The 22,482-nt window shown below is 49.4% G+C and overlaps 1 protein-coding gene across 1 annotated transcript; it reads right to left on the bottom strand.

Annotated features, from left to right (window-relative positions):
• Positions 1 to 824: 824 nt before the first annotated feature.
• Positions 825 to 22,255, bottom strand: LOC123406228. The gene is made up of 3 exons (XM_045099716.1): positions 21,904 to 22,255; positions 20,899 to 21,457; positions 825 to 1,766 (listed from the first exon to the last, which is right to left on the bottom strand). Exons 2-3 carry the CDS (start codon positions 21,424 to 21,426, stop codon positions 915 to 917), a joined length of 1,380 nt encoding a protein of 459 aa, XP_044955651.1. The 5' UTR covers positions 21,427 to 21,457; positions 21,904 to 22,255; the 3' UTR covers positions 825 to 914.
• Positions 22,256 to 22,482: the final 227 nt, after the last annotated feature.

Below are 22,482 nucleotides of genomic sequence, written 5' to 3'. Positions count from 1 at the left end.
AAGTAGTGTCGTGTTGGTTGATGACTCCCAAAAAAAGTACCACAATCCATATAAGGATAGAGGATGCAGATTCCAGGTTCATTTGGACCTGGGAGCCAAATTAAATATCCACCGTAAAAGGCCTCTAAAAAATGAAAGGAGTAGTAGTTGAAATGTAATATGTAAAGTAAAATTGAAACAAATTAGCAAAAGCAAAAATTCACTCGATTAAGTTTTGCTAATCAGTTAGAAACGATAACTCCTCTGAGGGATACTCACTCGATCATTTACTCTTCTTAATCTTAGGGATCGGTTGGAGTTGCTCTTAATGTCCATGTCCATTCCTGTTACCTGCCAAACATGCTGCGAATGATTGTTGAGCACCAGGACTTCTCACTACAGAATTTTGAATGATAACACATGCAGATTTTCAATATTACGTGCTAGAGAATTTTAATGGCCCACAGGATTTTTCAAACTTTCCTTGCATAATCTGTTCATCGAAGTTCAGTTCGTGTCGCTAGAAAGCTGAAAACATCTTGTTGAAGAATACTAAATGTTTTCAAAAAATTCTGAATTTTTTTGTAGATGATTGTATTAGTGTCACAAACATGCATGATAACTTTCGTGCGATAAGAAGCAGTGGTGTTTCATCGACAAAATAAATAAATTTGGGGTGACATTTTGGGGTAACTTTTGGTGTTTGATTTGTTTTTCTTCCACAAGCACCTTTTTGTATCAAATTTTGCGGGTAGCATTTAAATGTGACAAAGTACACAAATAAAAAAATTCTTGTTTTTTTTTTATTTTAAACTTTTTTTTTTGGCCCCAGGAGCCGAAATGCATTTCCAAAAACATGCAATCTTGTTTCTTTGCCTTTATTTCATCTCATACAGTTGATCTGCAATGGAGAGCAGATATGCATGCATGCACGGCTAAGTCGCTCGGTAACTTAGCTCAGGAAGGCGCCACATTTTGTGCCAGTAAATCGACACCTTGGACCAGCGCGGGAACATGTAGCTGTAATCCGCAGCCTCATCAGGCCGTCCGCCTACCGTCAAAGGCAGCCACACGTACCTCGAATCCCTCAGATCGGACGGCTTCCACCGGTCAGCCATGAAGATGAACAGACCCGGCAACCCCGCAACCGGCAACACGAATGTACCCTGGGAGAAGAACGTTGTCGATCTGTATATCTCGTTGCCTCCCACGAAAGGATTGCCGAGCGTCTCCCAAGGCCCCATGATCGATGTCGCGGCATGAGCCTTTGCAGTGTTCGGTGCCCAGCCGGTGCAACCCGAGGTTATCATGTAGTAAGTGCGGCCGAACTTGAAGAGCGCGGGGGCTTCTCGATACTTCGCGACGAGGATCCTTTGCATGTTGTCGGTCACGTCGAGGTAGTCGTCGGTTAACCGGGCAATGTGGAGCTCGCTGTTGCCCTTGGATGAGTAGATCAGGTAGGCCTTCCCGTCATCATCCTTGAATATGGTCATGTCTCTGCTTTCGCAGTTGTGTGGGCGCTTGCTGTAGAGGTAAGTGAATGGTCCTGTGGGAGAAGCACTCGTCGCCACGCCGATCGACGATTTGGTGTAGTTCGAATCGTCTATGTGCATCCACATCACGTATTTGCCGGTCCTGTCGTTGTAGATCACCTTGGGCCTCTCGAGGACATTGGATTTGTGGAGGTCATGCAACACATTATTTTCCTCACCATGGAGGACAACCCCCTCATTTGTCCAAGACCAGAGGTCCTTCGAAGAATAGCAACTTACTCCAATAATGTCAATCTGAAAAGTAGTTTGTCTAGGTTAGAGTGACATATTGGGACACATCGAAATTCTATAGAACATAACTATAGTATATAAGAAAAAGTTGCAAATCACTTGGTAGGTTCAAACTGTTGAATTTCAGTATGTGAGAAGCAAGCTACACATAGTAGTGCATTTTTCCAACTGGGAAACACAAAAAGTTACACATCTGTCAAGTAAAACTCTATCCAGAATCCTACTAAACTGAAAAATACCTCACGTGCACATCAGAATCAGTCCTTTCTCTCTGTTTTAGAAATGTAGTGGGAGTACCATATCACTCAGTCCATTAGCTGATAATATTAGATGTTATGTCACTATCCATGACAAAGGCCCAATACATTGGGAATAGGAGTGGCATTGGCATGCCGAGATGAAGACCTACGACGACCTGTTCGCCACGCCGCTCCAACTATCGGTCCTGCAGGCTATTGCGGCCCTTGGCATGCCGAGATGAAGTCCCAGCATGTCTTACTGTTGTGCCCAGCGATGCTGCCGCCTGCGCGAGTTAGCGGTGCCGCTCGTCACACGTCGACCCCTTGCTCATGAATCACGGCTTGCAGATTGTTGTGTGGAATGTTAGAGGCCTTAACTCGCGCGCTAGGCGCTGCGCTATCCGATCGCTTCTCTGTACCACCCGCCCGTCCATTGTATGTCTCCAAGAAACTAAGATGGCTTTGATCTCGTCGTCTGTTGTGCTGGAAATGCTGGGGTCCGAATTTGATGGGTCCACATACCTCCCGGCCGATGACACGCGAGGTGGCATCCTCCTCGCCTGGAAAACCAGGGCTGTCACGCTTTCTGACCTCCTGTTCACGCAGCACACGGTGACTACGAAGGTGCGCGCGCCCAATGGCAACCCCTGGTGGCTCACCACGGTCTACGGACCCCAAAGTGACCAGGACAAGCTATTGTTCCTGCAGGAGCTGCGCGACATTCGCGCCACCAGCCCAGGCCCATGGATGTTGTGCGGGCACTTCAACTTGATATGTCGTGCCTCGGACAAAAGCTTGGGCAACGTGAACCACCGCATGATGGGCAGGTTCCGCCGCGTCATCAACGACCTAGCTCTGAAGGAGGTTTGTCTCAATGGGCGTCGCTTCACGTGGTCCAACGAGCAATCCCCTCCTACGCTTGTGCGCCTTGACCGGGTGCTCTGCACCGCAGACTGGGAGGACAGCCATGGCGAGTGCCACCTCCGCTGCCTAGCATCCGTCGTATCTGACCACTGTCCTCTGCTTCTGGACTGCCCGCCCATGCCCTCGGATCACAAACGCTTCCACTTCGAGGAGTTTTGGATGCGTCTCGACGGCTTCCACGACATGGTGGCCGCGGCCTGGGGCTCGGTGTCTGACCCATACCCTTTCAGGCGGCTGGTCAGGCGCCTGCAGGCCACGGGCCGCGCTCTCACGAGCTGGAGCGTCAAGTCCACGGGCAACATCAGGGACAAGCTCGCCATCTCCCGCGAGTTAATCCTGCGCTTCGACCAGACGATGGAGATACGCATGCTCACCCCCCCCCCCCGGAAGACTGGCAGCGCAAGCAGATCAAGGTGTCCTATCTTGGCTTGCCCTCGCTTGAGCGCACGATCGCCCGGCAGCGTGCTCGCCTTTCCTCCCTCTCGGACGGCAACGCGAACACGAGCTTCTTCCACAGGCAATGCACATATCGTCAGCAGAAGAACAGAGTGTACAGCCTGCTTGTCGATGGGCAGATGCTCAGCGAGCATGAGGAGATGGCCCAGGCGGCCTTTGCTCACTTCAACGGGTTGTTAGGCACAGCGCCCGACCGTGCCCACACATTGGACCTCGAGCACCTCATCGCGCCGGCTGACCTGACGAGCCTCGAGGCACCATTCAGCCCTGAGGAGATTTGGGAGGCTGTGAGGCGCATGCCGGCGCACAAGGCGCCGGGGCCGGACGGCTTCACCGTGGAGTTCTTGCGCGCATGCTAGGGCACCATTAAGCAGGATGTACTTGTCTTTGAGCAGCTATATGCGCTGAGGGGGCGCGGATTCCACAAGCTCAACCAAGCACTGCTTACCTTACTGCCAAAGCGCGTCGATGCCCACAGACTTAGCGACTATCGGCCGATCTGTCTGATACATATTGTGGCTAAGCTCTTCACAAAGGTCCTCTCCTTGCGCTTGGCCCCGATGCTCGACAGCCTGGTGAGCCGCTACCAGAATGCATTCATCGCCGGACGCACTCTCCACGACAACTTCATCCTAGTCCGGCAATCCCTCAAGCTTCTGCACCAACTGGGTGCGCCGAGGATCATGCTCAAGCTCGACCTTACCCGGGCCTTCGACTCCATATCCTGGCCCTTCCTCTTCGAGATCTTGCGCCAATATGGGTTCGGAGTGAGGTTTCGGGAGTGGCTGGCCATCCTCCTCTCATCGGCCAGCACCCGCGTCCTGCTCAATGGAGTGTCGGGACCCCCGATCTGGCACCGCCGTGGGTTACGACAGGGTGACTCGACATCTCCACAGCTATTCGTCCTGGCCGTTGACACGCTCAGCCGCCTCATGCAACGGGCGCTCCGGACCGGCATTCTCCGGAGCCTCCACCCTCGACGCAACATCCCGGCTATCTCGCTATACGCCGATGATGTGATGTTGTTCTGTCACGCCTCGACCGACGAGGTCCTCGCTGTGAAGGGCATCTTAGGGGTCTTCGGTTCCGCCTCTGGCCTGCACGTGAACTACGGCAAGAGCTCTGCTACGGCATTACATGGAGATGAGTCGACCGCCGAATCGCTGGAGATTCTTGGCTGCCAGACGGCGGACCTGCCCATCACATATCTGGGCATCCCCCTCTCCACGCGCCGCCCCTCCGCGGCCCAGATGCAACCACTAGATGACAAGGTGGCCGGCCGCCTCCCATCGTGGAAGGCGTGGCTCATGAACAAGGCCGGGCGGCTAGCGCTCGTCAAGTCTGTGCTCAGCGCCATCCCCATCCACCAAATGCTCGCCCTCGCACCTCCGAAGAAAACCCTGAAGCAGCTTGAGAAGATTCAGCGTGGGTTCCTCTGGGCCGGACGCAAGGCCGCCCACGGTGGGCACTGTCACGTGAACTGGCGCCGGGTATGCCGGCCGATTGAGTACGGCGGCCTGGGAGTCCGCGACCTCGAGCGCACGGGGCTCGCCCTTAGGCTCAGATGGTTATGGCTATCGCGGATGGACACTAGCCGCGCCTGGCATGGTCTGGACCTACAGTTCACCCCCGATGAGCACGGCCTTTTCCACGCCTCGACCACCATGCAGCTTGGAGACGGAACGACATCACTTTTCTGGGAGGACCGTTGGCTCCTCGGCCTCTCCATCCGCGAGCACGCGCCCTCGCTGTACATGTGCATCCCCAAAAATTGCAGGAAATCTCGGACGGTGGCGGAGGGCATTGCCAGCAATGCTTGGGCGGGGGATATCCACGGCACCCTTGGCCTACAGGAGATTGGGCGGTACCTCCAAATATGGTTGCTAGTGTCCCGCACCACCCTCTCCTCAGAACCGGACAAGCTATCCTGGAAGTGAACAACCAGCGGCAGCTACACAGCCAGGTCTTGTTACCAAGCCACCTTCCACGGATCTATCACTTGCCGGTCGTGGAAGCTGATCTGGAAGGGTTGGGCCCCGTCGAAGGTCAAGTTCTTCCACTGGCTCGCCAATCAGGACCGCTGCTAGACTGCTGAGCGCCTTGCCCGCCATGGCCTCACACACCACCCTCGGTGCCTCCTTTGCGACCAAGAACCGGAGACGATACAGCACCTGCTACTCACTTGCCCATTCGCGAAGCAGACCTGGCACGGGATCATGTCCTGGCTGCGCCTCCCGACTCCGGTGCCTGACCAGGACGCCACGCTCCAGGACTGGTGGCTGCGGGCTTGCGATGCCACGCCACCCCCGCTCCACAAAGCGCTGGCCTCGGTAGCACTCCTTGTGCCTTGGGTGATCTGGAAGCATAGGAATGCGTGTGTTTTTTACCATGTACCCCCATCGCTAGTTGAGCTCGCTGATGCGATCAAGGATGAGTCCAGGAGTTGGGCTAAGGCAGGGGCCAAAGGTCTTAGGGTCACCCTGCCATCCTCCTGGGACGTTCATTGATCCATTTGTAACACCGTTGTACTAGCCTCTTAGGAGGATGTTCCCCCCTATTTTTCAATGCAATGAAACGCAAAGGCTTTTGCGTTTTCTCAAAAAACTATTCATTTTCTATGGCTACCAATAGAACCTAAATCTGATGACACTGAAGACTGAACTGAAATAACTGGACAGTAGATACTAAATTCAGCCAACGTAAATGCGAAAGAATGACATCGGACTAAAAGTGCTCAAACAATAATCATATGAAAAACATGCCGATGATATTAGCTATTTTGCATCTCCACAATTTATATGTTAAACTTTAATTACTATATATTCCCAGTGACCTGCCTTCACACAGCTAACTTCCTTACCTTCCCAACAGAACATTACTTCCAACATGTCCCTAGAAACTAGCCATGACTCACCGACAGTATCTAAAAGGCCAGGAAAGTTAACGCATGCATTAGAGCATACTACTCCAGAGGTGTCACATCCCTAACCCTTAACCAAGATAGAATTGTGCTCATGTCTTCTTTGCATTTGCATCTAAGAAGTTTCAACAAAAACAACAAAGTGGCAAAGGAAAAACTCAAAACCCTAGCCACCATTTCAATTAAAGGAAAGTTCAACTAGTTCAAATCAATGAACCCAAAATGGCCTCAAGAAATGTTCAAACTTTCTGATAAATCATGAAAGTAAAGGAGCATTGGAGAAAACTATTTTCTTGACACTTTAAGCATTTTAAATAAATGCAAAAGCCACTGGTTTCAAATTTAAAAATTGAAATCAGAAACTATAATTTTCCAAAAATGTTGAAAACCTTGGAAATGAGTGGGGATATTATAACAAATATTTCAGGAGGTCTAAAATAGTTTTTACTTTTTGTTTTGGAGCTGAAATAATTAGCAAAGCAATAAATAGCAAAACAGAAAAACAAAAACAGAGGAAATGGAAAAAAGACTTACCTGTCGCCCAAGCCAGGCCCGGCCCATCTCCCCGCTCGTCCCCTCCCTCGCGCCAGTAGGCAGCAGGAGGTGGCCGCCGCCCCCTCCGGCGCGGCCACGCACCTGCGTGCCTGCCTGGCCGCCGGTTCGCGCTGGCGACGACGGGGATAAGCTCCCCAGAGCTTCCCCTATCCATTCCCCGCCTCGGTTCTTCCCCTCCTCCCGGATCCCCTCCTTCTCCCTGCTGCCGCCATTAGAGCCGAGCTCGAGCTCGAGCTGGCCGTGCCCCTGGCCATAGGATCCCCTCCCAGAGCACGCCATTAGCTCCGCCTCGTCGCCCTGGTCGTCTCTGCAGAAGCCGAAGCCTCCTCGAGCCCTGCAACGCCCGCAACGCCGTCGTCTTCCTCCTCCGGTCGCCGGACCTCTCCCGTCGATTCGTCGCCCCCAGGCCTTCCCCGAGCCGTCTGAGCTCTGCTCTACACTCCCTGTGAGCATGCGGTCGTTTCCCCTAAGTTTTTCCCGTCGATCCCCTCCTCTAGCCCTAGTTTCACCGGAGCCCGACGAGGATCGCCGCTGCCGCTCGTCGCCGGTAGCCCTCCAATGATCAGCTCGTCCTTCCAAGAGCACCAGCAGCTCCAGAACGATGCGTAGATGCCGTAGCAGCTAAGAACCGAGCGTAGATCCCCCTATTTCAAAGACCCCGAGGACGCCCGAGCTTCGGCCGCCGCTCCGGCTCGTCGCCGACGCCTTTTCCGGCGACCCTAGCCTTCCCAGTTGGTCCTGCCAGATCGGCCACTTCGCGAGCATGCTGTAGCTGCCAACCGCGTGCGTTTTGGTGCTGTGCAGCGCCGTCTAGGTCGTCTCCGGCGAGCCCTCCGCCGCGGGTCTGGTCGCCGGCGACCACCCTCCGGTGGGCGTCGACGTGGCCGACCATTAGGGCGTAATCGCCCTCCCCTCAGTCGCTGACACAGGGCCCCACGCCTGGTCAAACCCCAATTAGGGGCTGGTCAGCGCGGGATTAATCCCAGAGAGGCTGACCAGTGGGGCCCCCCTGTCAGGTTTGACCTGAACAGGTCGGCTGACCTGCTGACGTCAGCCTGATGCAATAAATGGAATTTCCAGTTTAAAACTAATTCAGGAAATTGCTAAAAATTGCAAAAATCATAGAAATTAATCTGTAACTCCAATGAAAATAAATTATATATGAAAAAGTATCAGAAAAATTCAAGGATTCTGATTATGCTATTTTCATCTATGTTTGAAAAAGTTACAGGACCCTAAATTGTGAAATAAGGAATAATTCAATTCTTTAATCACTTTATAAATGGAATTTGCAAAAATATCCAAATTTCATTATAAATACAATGATCACACACTGCCCTAGATATAAATCAGTACCATAACATGACATTTCATGCATGTTAACATTAGGTTGATCTGAGCATCAGGTCGAATCAATTGAACCGGTATCCGAGAATACCCGTTTGAATTGCTATTCGAATGTGATTCAAATCAACTCTAAACCTAAAACATCTTGATTATAATAACTTATCACTTGCATTCTCATGCCATGCTCACGCATCATTTTGATTGCATATGATTGTTATTGAATGTTGCCATTCATTTCGGTAGGCTCCGCACCCCCGGATTCCACCGAATATCCGTCTGGCGGATATCGTTCCTCCTCTGAGCAACAAGGCAAGCAACCCTTTTGATCATCACGATAACTCCTATGTTCTTGCTCCTGCACCTATTTATTGCATTAGGATCAAATGCTTCAACTGCTTTTGCCACGATAGTTGGACCCACTTCCTTTGCATGACTTAACCTTGTCACAGTAAATAGCCGAACCTTGCAACCTAGCATACCTGGTAGTTGCTTGAGCTATGATGTGCCTTATCCTGCTATGCATGCTATGCTTAGAGTTGTGTATGGTCTATCATCTGGGAGATGAACAGAAATGTGGAATGTGTTCGGTGAGCAAAGGTCGTGTGTTGAACTTGATTTGGTAAAGGTACCGGTGAAAGGCTGTGTAGGAGTACATGGCGGGTTGTTTCATTGGAACCGTCCTTAGGAACTGAGTTCCGTGTATGTAATCCAAGACTAGATACTACCACATGCTGGGCCCTGAAATATGACCCCGCTCGGCCTATTAATCGCGTAGTACTCGGTCCAGGAGTTGCAAGTAGTTTCTGGTGTTTATAGTAATGCTGGAGGCCGTGCATGGTGCTGACCTGAGAGGTGGACCGTGATGCGGTAGGCAGTGGCACGGTGTACCAAGTGGCACCCGGATGGTGGGCTTGGGAACCCTGCGCACATCGTTTGAGGCCGTGGCGGAAACCTCGGCCGGACTTCCGTACGGGTTACTCTCAGATAGGCGATAAACCTGGACTAGGTACTAGTGTGGTTAACGGTCGTGGCCGACTCCCTCGCTGGGCTTCCGCTTGAAGGTTGCCGAGGTGCATGACATGCACATGGCGATAAGTGGCGGGAGCGTGTGTGACGAAGTACACCCCTGCAGGGTTATGATCTATTCGAATAGCCGCGTCCGCGGATATGGACTACTTGGAGACATATGTTGTTCATAGATAACTTCAATGGCTACTCATAAAATTGTCAAGATAAGCGTGAGTGTCGTGGACGGCATTTCCGTATGTAGACGGAATGATTCCACGATAGTGTATTGTTGTGGTGTTAGTGGACTCGTGTGCGAGAAATCAAGTTGTCAAAACTAATTTCAAAAGGCAAGTTGTCTAGCCACGAGTCAAATGCTGGCTTCCCGCATGAAACCCCACAATAACTTTTGATACCTTGCATGAGTAGTTAGTCATCCTAAAGTCTTGCTGAGTACCTTCGTACTCATGTTTGCTTAATAAATGTTGCAGAGGTTGCTAATGACCCTAATGGAGGGTTCTTCGTAGACATCGACGACGACGAGTAGCTGGTGTCCCAGCTACGATCTGGCCCTACGTCGGCTCTGTAGTATAGTCTGTCCCCTTTGGGGAAATGTCACGCGATGTAATGGAGTCCTTGTAGCTTGCTACGAATCGTCTACATTCGCCGGTGACCGACACCTGCTTTGTTGGGTCATGTATGCCTGTCCTTGTGCGTTATTGCCACTTTGGTTTAGGACTAGACATGTCGATCCGGGTTCTTTGACATTGGATTGCTAACGATACTATCGCATACGTGAGTCAAAAGACGCAAACGGTCCCGGCTAAGGTAAGGCTGCAGCCGTGGAGTTAACCGTGCGTGAGACCACAAAGGGATGCGATGGGTTACAGGCTAGATTCCTATGGCTTAGGATCGGGGTCCCGACAGCGTTGGTATCAGAGCCTGACTGACTGTAGGATTACTAAGCCAAACTGGTCGAAGTTGAGTCTAGAATTTCTTAGTTATATATAAGGGAATTGTTTGTGGAAGGGAACGTAAGATTCTTGTTCTCTTCTCAAGTTATTCTATTCTGGTCATCCTCGTCTTTCTGCGGGAATTAAGGACTAGATTTCTCATCTTCTCCTAGGCTCGTGTTCCCGATCGGTAGCTTATAGGACTACGGGTCGAGAGATATTGGGTTTCTTTTATTCCTAGGAAGCAGGAAGTAAGTTTGGTGACCAGAGAGTTGAACTTGATAGTTGAGTGGTTACGTTATTCCACTTTGGGTTGTTTCAAATTTGTTTTGAGCATTTACAGCCGTTATGCTGCCCAATTTTGCATTCAAAGCTCTAATGCTTTTGCATTACTCTCTATTTACAGATGCCTGGCCGTTCTTCTCGTCAGGTGGTACGTCTGACCAGGTGCATTGATCTACCGGGTCATACGGCCATGCTGGTCAGGGTGATGTCGGTGTGCGGTTACCGCTGGTACCCCGAGTACACGGTGGAGGAACAGTACCGAGACTTCAACCAGAGCCAGTACATCTGCACTGTTAGGGTATTTCCAGACTACCCTAGAGCGGAGAAGCCAATCCATTGGTCCTATGGGTTGGGGGTCACCGTTGACATGGCAGTACAGGATGCTGCCTATTCAATGCTGACTATTATGAGAGCGAGACATGCACTGCTGCAGAATTCAGAGTTCTGCTATGTTCCGGCCTCTCAGTCTGGTGAAGAGGGATACCTCAGTGGAGTCTATTTTGATTCTTCTATGGAGGATCCACTTCTGCAGTCCACTGTTGAGATGCTAGAGAACAGAGACAGGGATGCTCGTGCTCTCCGCATGGAGCTTTATGCTACCCGTGGCCGTCTGTGGACAGTTTTGACGCAGCTGGCACCGGTAGTCCAGACAGGGTATGGAGAGATGGAGATGCTGAACCCTGTTAGGAACCATCTTCCGGCCCATGTTGACTGGCCAGCTATAGGAGGAGTCACACCTCTTCGGGGACCCCTCTTACCACCAGTCAGGGGACCAAGGCCACATCCGTGTCCTTATGGATCCCAGGGATCTCAGGCTAGAGTGTTTCCTGATCCGCAGGTTGAGCTTCCGGGTCATGGAGGTAATCTCTATGAGATGTTCTATGCGGATGCCTGAGCTATGAGCGGAAGGATAGTATGGTAGTAGCCGTATGTTCACAGTCCTGCGTGACTTGTGGAGTATGGTAGTAATGTGAAACGAATTCCGGAGGCCTAGATAAATAATGTATAGGAAGCTTGTGAGCCTCTGATGAGTAGTTCCACCATTTCAGTAGTTTGCTCTTCGAGTAAGTTTGTACTGAACTATGTAAGGGTGTGTATGAACCATGGTGTATATATAGCAGTTGCTTGTTACCATGTTGTTCGGATATTCATTTCCGCATTCCGTGTGTTCAGTACATTCTTAATCCATAGTTAGTATTGATATGATATTAGTCTAAGCTATGAGTTTGTTTGTCAGGATGGTGTTCACCAGGTTGAACCGTGCCCCTGCTCATGAGCAAGGTGAGGGTAGTCAAGCGTCGCAGGAAGACCTGCCTCACCCACCTTCTCTGGTAGAAGTGATGCTTGAGGCAGAAAGAAACAAAAGGGAGAACAACCGACTGCTAGAGCATATTGAGCAGAATACGGCTCGACAGCCTAGGAATGCTGCAGTGTCCCTCAATGATTTTGTGAAGCTGAATCCTCCAAAGTTTCATCATTCCGTCGATCCCCTCGACGCTAATGACTGGCTGTGCAGCATTTCACGCAAGATTCGCTCTGCGAATGTGTCTGAGGCCGACAAGGTGACCTTCGCGACGTATTTCCTGGAGGGACCCGCCAATCTGTGGTGGGAGAATTTTGAAGCGATGCGTCCCGCTAAACCAGTGGCCACATGGGCAGACTTCAGTGCAGCTTTTCGTCTGCACCATATTCCAGAGGGCCTGATGGACAGAAAGAGAGAGGAGTTCTGTGCCTTCACTCAGGGCAAGTTGTCTGTGGATGCCTATAGCCGCGAGTTCGGTAACCTCGCCCGCTATGCAACAGAGGAGGTGTCTATTGACGCCAAGAAGCAAGCAAGATTCCGTAAGGGTCTGAGCCCTGAGCTCCGTCGTGATCTGCGCCTCCATGAGTGTGCAAGCTTTCAAGCCCTGGTCAACAAAGCGATCAGTGCGGAGACTGGTCATACTGACTTCGAAGCCACAAGGAAGCACTTCCGTGACTTTGGCTCATCTTCTGGTTCCGTGTTCCAAAAACGCAGGCTGTGGGTTCTAAACAGTTCTCTGCCGCCAAGATACACTCCGAGGCCATCCTACGTGGCGCCTCAGACGAATCAGGCCAACCCTCCAGCAAAAGCTTATGGTGGTCCAGCTAGCAATGCTGCACCACGTGCCAACCAGGTGATATGCTACAAGTGTGGAGAACCAGGGCATTATTCCCATGAGTGTCCTCAGAATGTGGGTGCCAAGCAACCCGGAAAGTCCGTCGGGCAGGCCAAGTCGGGCAAAGCGTTTTATGTGAAGCCAACTCCTGCACATGGCCGTGTGAACTATGTGTCAGCAGAAGAAGCTGCAGAGGATCCCGACGTCATGCTGGGTACGCTTCTTGTTAATCATCACCCAGCGTCCGTTCTCTTTGACACTGGGTCTTCTCATTCCTTCATTTCAGAAAGTTATGCACAGTTGCATAACATGTCATTTTGTGATATGCCAATCCCATTGGTTGTCCAAACCCCTGGTAGTAAATGGCAAACCTCTAGGATAACCTATGACAATGAGATTCTAGTAGACAGGCTAGTTTTTCTAGCCTCATTGATAGCATTGAAATCTTCGGATATTAATATCATCTTGGGCATGGACTGGATGTCAGCTCACTATGCCAAGATTGATACTCACTCTAGAAATGTCCAGCTTACCCATCCCTCGGGTGAGATAGTAAATGTCTCTACTCGAGTTGCCAAATGCCAGCTCTATTCCCTAAATGCCAACCCTCTTCCGGAACTTGAAGACATTCCGATAGTCCGTGACTTCCCGGATGTTTTTCCAGAGGAACTGCCAGGAATTCCACCTGACAGAGATGTAGAGTTTGTGATAGATCTTGTTCCGGGAACTGTCCCAATAGCCAGAAGACCTTATAAGATGGCACCCCTGGAGCTAGCCGAACTTAAGAAGCAACTAGATGAGGCCTTGAACAAAGGTTTCATTCGTCCTAGCTCTTCTCCTTGGGCTTGTCCCGTCCTCTTCGTCAAGAAGAAAGACGGAACGGATCGGATGGTTGTAGATTACCGACCAGTTAACCTGGTCACCATTAAGAACAAGTATCCGCTCCCCAGGATCAACGACCTGTACGATCAGCTCGCTGGATCCTCAGTCTTTTCCAAAATGGATTTGAGGTTGGGATACCATCAAATCAAGATTAAGAACGGGGACATTCCAAAAACGGCCTTTGTTACTCGTTATGGCCAATATGAGTACACCGTTATGTCCTTCGGTTTAACCAATGCCCCAGCCACCTTCTCTCGACTGATGAATTCAATCTTTATGGAGTATTTGGATAAATTCGTCGTAGTATACCTCGATGATATTCTCATCTACTCAAAGAATGAACAAGAACATGCCGAGCATCTAAGGCTGGTATTGATGAAACTTCGAGAGCATCGCCTTTATGCCAAATTTTCAAAATGTGAATTCTGGTTACCAGAAGTGACCTATCTAGGCCACGTAATCTCCGGTAAGGGTATTGTTGTCAATCCCGAGAGAGTTCAAGCTGTCCTTGATTGGACTCAACCTGAATCGGTTAAGAAAGTTAGGAGTTTTCTTGGTCTAGCGAGCTATTGTCGCCGCTTCGTCGAGAATTTCTCCAAGGTTGCAAAGCCTCTGACTGAACTCCTCAAGAAAGATAAGAAGTTCGAGTGGACACCACAGTGTGAGCATAGTTTTCAGGAACTGAAAAGACGCCTGACTTCCGCACCTGTGTTGCTACCACCAGATTTTTCTAAGGACTTTGTTATCTATTGCGACGCCTCGCGACAAGGATTAGGTTGCATTCTCATGCAAGATCGTCATGTGATCGCATACGCATCTCGACAGTTGCGTCCACATGAGGATAATTATCCCACACATGACCTTGAGCTTGCAGCTGTGGTCCATGCACTAAAAACCTGGCGACATTACCTTCTGGGTAATCGTTGCGAAATATTCACTGATCACCAAAGTCTGAAATATATCTTCACCCAGCCGGATTTGAATCTCAGGCAAAGACGGTGGGTTGAGTTGATCTCGGATTACGACTTAGGGATAACTTACACCCCGGGGAAGGCCAATGTTATGGCCGATGCACTAAGTCGTAAATCTTATTGTAACAATTTGATGGTACAACAAGGTCAACCACTTCTCCATTAGGACTTTCGGAAGTTGAATCTTCATATTGTTCCTCAAGGATTCCTTTCTACCCTGGTGGCGAAGCCTACTCTTAAGGATCAAATTATAGCTGGCCAAAAGCGTGACAAGGGTATATCACGGATCAAGGAGAATATTTTTAGCGGAAACGCTAAAGAATTTTCCATGAATGATCAAGGTGTGGTGTTCTTCCAGAATCGTTTAGTGGTTCCTAAGAACCCACATCTAAGGCAGTTAATCCTTAAGGAGGCTCATGATTCCCCCCTCACCATTCATCCCGGTAGTACTAAGATGTATCAGGACCTACGCCAGAGGTTCTGGTGGACTAGGATGAAGAGAGAAATTGCTGAGTTCGTTGCTAACTGCGACGTTTGTCGCCGAGTTAAGGCAGAACATCAAAGGCCTGCTGGACCCTTCAACCTTTAGCTATTCCTGAATGGAAATGGGATAAAGTTAGCATGGATTTCATTACCGGATTTCCCAAGACCAAGAAAGGAAATAATGCTATCTTTGTGGTCATTGACCGTCTTTCCAAAGTGGCTCATTTTCTTCCTGTTCGCGAGAGTATAACAGCTAGCCAGCTAGCAGAGTTATATATCTCTCGAATAGTGTCTCTTCATGGTGTTCCCCTGGAGATTAACTCGGACCGTGGAAGTATCTTTACTTCTCGCTTCTGGAAAAATTTTAGAATGCCATGGGGACTCACCTATCTTTTAGCACTGCTTTCCATCCTCAATCAAGTGGTCAAGTAGAAAGAGTGAATCAAATTCTAGAAGATATGCTCCGAGCTTGTGTTATATCGTTCGGTATGAATTGGGAGAAGTGTCTTCCATTCGCCGAATTCGCTTATAACAACAGTTATCAATCAAGCTTGGGCAAAGCCCCTTTTGAAGTTCTCTATGGACGAAGATGTCGAACACCTCTTAATTGGTCAGAAACCGGAGAGAGGCAACTCTTTGGCCCGGACATGATCCAGGATGCAGAAGAGCAGGTTCGCATTATTCGTGAATAGTTGAAAACAGCCCAGTCTCGTCAAAAGAGCCAATATGATCGTCATCATAAGGTTGTGACCTTTGAAGTTGACGAGAAGGCTTACCTTCGGGTTACACCTTTGAAGGGTACCCATCGATTCGGTATCAAGGGCAAATTGGCTCCTCGTTACATTGGACCTTTTCGCATTCTTGCCAAATGAGGAGAAGTTGCCTACCAGTTGGAACTTCCTCCGCATCTTTCCAAGGTTCATGATGTTTTCCACGTCTCGCAACTCAGGCGTTGCTTTTCGGATCCTATCCGTGAAGTGGACCACGAAACACTTGATCTACAAGATAACCTTTCTTACCGAGAATACCCCATGCGTATTCTTGATCAAGCTGAGCGTACCACTCGACGTCGAAACCTCAAGTTTCTTAAAGTTCAATGGTCAAATCATTCTGAAAAGGAGGCAACTTGGGAAAGAGAGGATCCTCTCCGAATCGAATATCCTGCATTATTCCCGACGACTTCTAAATCTCGGGACGAGATTTTTTTTAAGTGGGGGTGAGTTGTCACATCCCTAACCCTTAACCAAGATAGCATTGTGCTCATGTCTTCTTTGCATTTGCATCTAAGAAGTTTCAACAAAAACAACAAAGTGGCAAAGGAAAAACTCAAAACCCTAGCCACCATTTCAATTAAAGGAAAGTTCAACTAGTTCAAATCAATGAACCCAAAATGGCCTCAAGAAATGTCCAAACTTTCTGATAAATCATGAAAGTAAAGGAGCATTGGAGAAAACTATTTTCTTGACACTTTAAGCATTTTAAATAAATGCAAAAGCCACTCGTTTCAAATTTAAAAATTGAAATCAGAAACTATAATTTTCCAAAAATGTTGAAAACCTTGGAAATGAGTGGGGATATTATAACAAATATTTCAGGAGGTCTAAAATAGTTTTTAATTTTTATTTTGGAGCTGAAATAATTAGCAAAGCAATAAATAGCAAAACAGAAAAACAAAAACAGAGGAAATGGAAAAAAGACTTACCTGTCGCCCAAGCCAGGCCCGGCCCATCTCCCCGCTCGTCCCCTCCCTCGCGCCAGTAGGCAGCAGGAGGTGGCCGCCGCCCCCTCCGGCGCGGCCACGCACCTGCGTGCCTGCCTGGCCGCCGGTTCGCGCTGGCGACGACGGGGATAAGCTCCCCAGAGCTTCCCCTATCCATTCCCCGCCTCAGTTCTTCCCCTCCTCCCGGATCCCCTCCTTCTCCCTGCTGCCGCCATTAGAGCCGAGCTCGAGCTCGAGCTGGCCGTGCCCCTGGCCATAGGATCCCCTCCCAGAGCACGCCATTAGCTCCGCCTCATCGCCCTGGTCGTCTCTGCAGAAGCCGAAGCCTCCTCGAGCCCTGCAACGCCCGCAACGCCGTCGTCTTCCTCCTCCGGCCGCCCGACCTCTCCCGTCGATTCGTCGCCCCCAGGCCTTCCCCGAGCCGTCTGAGCTCTGCTCTGCACTCCCTGTGAGCATGCGGTCGTTTCCCCTAAGTTTTCCCCGTCGATCCCCTCCTCTAGCCCTAGTTTCACCGGAGCCCGACGAGGATCGCCGCTGCCGCTCGTCGCCGGTAGCCCTCCGATGATCAGCTCGTCCTTCCGAGAGCACCAGCAGCTCCAGGACGACGCGTAGATGCCGTAGCAGCTAAGAACCGAGCGTAGATCCCCCTATTTCAAAGACCCCGAGGACGCCCGAGCTTCGGCCGCCGCTCCGGCTCGTCGCCGACGCCTTTTCTGACAACCCTAGCCTTCCCAGTTGGTCCTGCCAGATCGGCCACTTCGCGAGCATGTTGTAGCTGCCAACCGCGTGCGTTTTGGTGATGTGCAGCGCCGTCTAGGTCGTCTCCGGCGAGCCCTCCGCCGCGGGTCTGGTCGTCGGCGACCACCCTCCGGTGGGCGTCGACGTGGCCGACCATTAGGGCGTAATCGCCCTCCCCTCAGTCGCTGACACAGGGCCCCACGCCTGGTCAAACCCCAATTAGGGGCTGGTCAGCGCGGGATTAATCCCAGAGAGGCTGACCAGTGGGGCCCCCCTGTCAGGTTTGACCTGAACAGGTCGGCTGACCTGCTGACGTCAGCCTGATGCAATAAATGGAATTTCCAGTTTAAAACTAATTCAGGAAATTGCTAAAAATTGCAAAAATCATAGAAATTAATCTGTAACTCCAATGAAAATAAATTATATATGAAAAAGTATCAGAAAAATTCAAGGATTCTGATTATGCTATTTTCATCTATGTTTGAAAAAGTTATAGGACCCTAAATTGTGAAATAAGGAATAATTCAATTCTTTAATCACTTTATAAATGAAATTTGCAAAAATATCCAAATTTCATTATAAATACAATGATCACACACTGCCCTAGATATAAATCAGTACCATAACATGACATTTCATGCATGTTAACATTAGGTTGATCTGAGCATCAGGTCGAATCAATTGAACCGGTATCCGAGAATACCCGTTTGAATTGCTATTCGAATGTGATTCAAATCAACTCTAAACCTAAAACATCTTGATTATAATAACTTATCACTTGCATTCTCATGCCATGCTCACGCATCATTTTGATTGCATATGATTGTTATTGAATGTTGCCATTCATTTCGGTAGGCTCCGCACCCCCGGATTCCACCGAATATCCGTCTGGCGGATATCGTTCCTCCTCTGAGCAACAAGGCAAGCAACCCTTTTGATCATCACGATAACTCCTATGTTCTTGCTCCTGCACCTATTTATTGCATTAGGATCAAATGCTTCAACTGCTTTTGCCACGATAGTTGGACCCACTTCCTTTGCATGACTTAACCTTGTCACAGTAAATAGCCGAACCTTGCAACCTAGCATACCTGGTAGTTGCTTGAGCTATGATGTGCCTTATCCTGCTATGCATGCTATGCTTAGAGTTGTGTATGGTCTATCATCTGGGAGATGAACAGAAATGTGGAATGTGTTCGGTGAGCAAAGGTCGTGTGTTGAACTTGATTTGGTAAAGGTACCGGTGAAAGGCTGTGTAGGAGTACATGGCGGGTTGTTTCATTGGAACCGTCCTTAGGAACTGAGATCCGTGTATGTAATCCAAGACTAGATACTACCACATGCTGGGCCCTGAAATATGACCCCGCTCGGCCTATTAATCGCGTAGTACTCGGTCCAGGAGTTGCAAGTAGTTTCTGGTGTTTATAGTAATGCTGGAGGCCGTGCATGGTGCTGACCTGAGAGGTGGACCGTGATGCGGTAGGCAGTGGCACGGTGTACCAAGTGGCACCCGGATGGTGGGCTTGGGAACCCTGCGCACATCGTTTGAGGCCGTGGCGAAAACCTCGGCCGGACTTCCGTACGGGTTACTCTCAGATAGGCGATAAACCTGGACTAGGTACTAGTGTGGTTAACGGTCGTGGCCGACTCCCTCGCTGGGCTTCCGCTTGAAGGTTGCCGAGGTGCATGACATGCACATGGCGATAAGTGGCGGGAGCGTGTGTGACGAAGTACACCCCTGCAGGGTTATGATCTATTCGAATAGCCGCGTCCGCGGATATGGACTACTTGGAGACATATGTTGTTCATAGATAACTTCAATGGCTACTCATAAAATTGTCAAGATAAGCGTGAGTGTCGTGGACGGCATTTCCGTATGTAGACGGAATGATTCCACGATAGTGTATTGTTGTGGTGTTAGTGGACTCGTGTGCGAGAAATCAAGTTGTCAAAACTAATTTCAAAAGGCAAGTTGTCTAGCCACGAGTCAAATGCTGGCTTCCCGCATGAAACCCCACAATAACTTTTGATACCTTGCATGAGTAGTTAGTCATCCTAAAGTCTTGCTGAGTACCTTCGTACTCATGTTTGCTTAATAAATGTTGCAGAGGTTGCTAATGACCCTAATGGAGGGTTCTTCGTAGACATCGACGACGACGAGTAGCTGGTGTCCCAGCTACGATCTGGCCCTACGCCGGCTCTGTAGTATAGTCAGGCCATGTGCCTACTAGTTGCCCTGTCTGTACCCAGACAGTTTATAACTCTTCCGCTGGCTTGTATTGTATGACTGCTATTATGGGTTGTGAGACCCTTAATGTGTAATATTATGTGTGTGGCTCTTCCGAGCCTCTTAAATAAAGCTTGTATGTTTATGGTTATGTTGTGATGCCATCGATGTATCTATACATATCGGTATGCCATGCGTACGTGTGTCGTACTTGATATGTATGGGGTTCGATTACCTAGTCGTGAACTTTAGTAGCACTCCTTACAAGGAAATGCCCCTTTGTGGTCCAACAAGCCTTGGTAGTTCGCTACTACTCCGGACACATTGGTTGACCGGCATGTGTCCTTCTTAGCTGTTGTGTTTGTCCCCTTTGGGGAAATGTCACGCGATGTAATGGAGTCCTTGTAGCTTGGTACGACTCGTCTACATTCGCCGGTGACCGACACCTGCTTTGTTGGGTCATGTATGCCTGTCCTTGTGCGGTACTGCCACTTTGGTTTAGGACTAGACATGTCGATCCGGATTCTTTGACATTGGATTGCTAGCGATACTATCGCATACGTGAGTCAAAAGACGCAAACGGTCCCGGCTAAGGTAAGGCTGCAGCCGTGGAGTTAACCGTGCATGAGACCACAAAGGGATGCGATGGGTTACAGGCTAGATTCCTATGGCTTAGGATCGGGGTCCCGACAAGAGGTACTGAAATCCCTTACAAGCATATTTAGATAAAAACGAGCTTACTATTATGCAACATATAGGTTATAGTTGTGTGTGAATAGTGCTATCTGTTGAGCCTGGCGGCATGATTCCTAAATCTTGCAGCAAGATGACGACAACTATAGTGACAAAAAATAAATATTGATTGTTTTTACTCATTTTTTGTGTACAACTTCACTAGTTAGGTTAATGTGCAAGTCTTGTTAAAGCAGCTCTATCAATTCTATTTATATATACTATGAAGCATACTTTCACTTGTTAGATTCGTGTGCAAGGCTTGTTCAAGCAGCAATTATGTTCATACAAAATTATATGGCTAAAATGAAGGGTGTAGCTAATAAATCTTCCTAACTCTAAATTTAGCTATTACAGTCAGACAAGGGAATAATTGTTCTTTGTGTAATTGTTTTCGAGAATGTTCTTTGTGTGATTCAACATTCAAATGTTGGAATTTCTTCAACACAGGAATTCACTCTGAAAAGGGATTGGTGTAATTACAGTGCAAAATGTTGGAAGCTCTCCAACACATGAACAGTACTACAAAAACTGAAAGCGTCAGGGACAATTTAACTTACCCGATCAGGTCCCTTGGTGTAAACTTTGTAGGTTTTGCCATCCTTATTCTCTCCATACCAGAAATAAGTCTCGGTTTTCTCATCGTACATCACACCGCCGCCATGAGCTTGGATCGGCTTCCCATCAGTGTCGAGCCAAACCCTCCCCGGGTAGTAGAAGTGCCTGCGGTCACTCCCACCATTGACCGGATCCACGGCCACCTTCCCTTCCGGGAAGAAGGTACGATGCACCGCAGAAGACTCTACCAAGAACTCGTCGACCACGGGCAGCGTCCTGTGCTCCCACTTGCGCCGCGCAGCCGGTGGATTCCTCCAGCTCCGGGCCAGCTTCACCGGGAAAGCTTCCTCCTCCACCTCCTCCAGCCCTCTCACAGTCTGCTCCTCCTTATGGGTGATCATGAGGTGGAAGATAATAAGCACGACCAATGCCGCCAGGCACCACGCTACCAGAGTGAAGGAACGGCGGTTCGCCGTGTACCAGCGGATGGCTAATGGTCTTGGCTGCTTGCTCCCGGCGCCCATGGCCATGCTGCCACTTATCTGCTCCAATTAATACGAGCTGCAGTTCAGAAAGAAAGAGAAGGGTTCAGTTCGAACAATCCGCAAAATGAACAGCCTCGTCGCCATTTCAAATCAGGGAATCAGACATACAGTATATATCTACAGTACAAGTTAACAATACTTGTTAGGACAAAGTTCAGCATTTCACGGGTCGGAAATTCCATTCCCAAATCAGCGCGGCATGCTTGTGGATGATTTCGAGAAGCTGTTAAAAGCAAGCCCATCCTGCCCGGTGAGACGAAGAAACCTCACGATGGGTGGGGGATGGGCCGGGCCGGGCCAGCGGCTCTGGTGTGGTAGCGCTCTAACAGCGAAAAAGTACGGAGTACTACTGTTAATCTCTAGATTCTCAGCGAAGAAAAAAACTAGTATTAATCTCTACATCCATCCCGATACTCAACAGCAAAGGAGTACTACTTGGAAGGAGAGGAGAGGAGTTGGTACCTAGGGCAGGGCGGCCGGCATGGTCATCGGAGATCACGGGGAAGACCGGAAGCAGGAGCTCCCATCAGCGGCGACAACACCGGCCCTCGATGTCCCGGCCAGGCGTAGACGCCGGCGAGCGAGCGAGCGCCGCGGCTGGGTCTGGAGGCCCACCGTCGCTTCCGCGGTGGCGAGAGGTCGAGCTGGACGGCGGCGCGGGGACCGGGGAGACGGGGGCGATGGATGCGTCGGCCGGTGAGAAATCTTAGCACGGTCGCGACTAAACCGCTCAGTATTTTTGAACCAAGGACCATATATATACAGGGTATATATATGAGTAAAAGGAAAGGATTGTATTTTCTTAATTTTTGTCGTTGAGGCCATTAATTGCCGCCGTTTATATATGGAAGTATTGCAGCGCTTGTATTTGGTAGGTGTAGAATAAATTACTCCGTCCCAAAATAAGTGTCTTAAGCTTAGTACAACTTTGTACTAAAGTTAGTATAAAGTTGAGACAGTTATTTTGAAACAGAGGGAGTACTTTTTACCCGGACGCTCTATATATGGTAGTAATTTATTGCATTCCTAATTTAGGATTGA

The sequence above is a fragment of the Hordeum vulgare genome, chromosome 1H (assembly GCF_904849725.1).
Source record: "Hordeum vulgare subsp. vulgare chromosome 1H, MorexV3_pseudomolecules_assembly, whole genome shotgun sequence".
NCBI classification, from domain to species: Eukaryota; Viridiplantae; Streptophyta; class Magnoliopsida; order Poales; family Poaceae; genus Hordeum; species Hordeum vulgare.
This window is presented reverse-complemented; position numbering and strand designations above follow the sequence as displayed.

Bases quoted from the DNA above. Each gene is read 5' to 3' on its own strand.
- LOC123406228 (XM_045099716.1), bottom strand. From the start codon at position 21,426: ATGGCCATGGGCGCCGGGAGCAAGCAGCCAAGACCATTAGCCATCCGC. The intron at 1,767-20,898 runs GTAAGTTAAATT...ACTACTTTTCAG, and splicing joins ACACCAAGGGACCTGATCGG to ATTGACATTATTGGAGTAAG.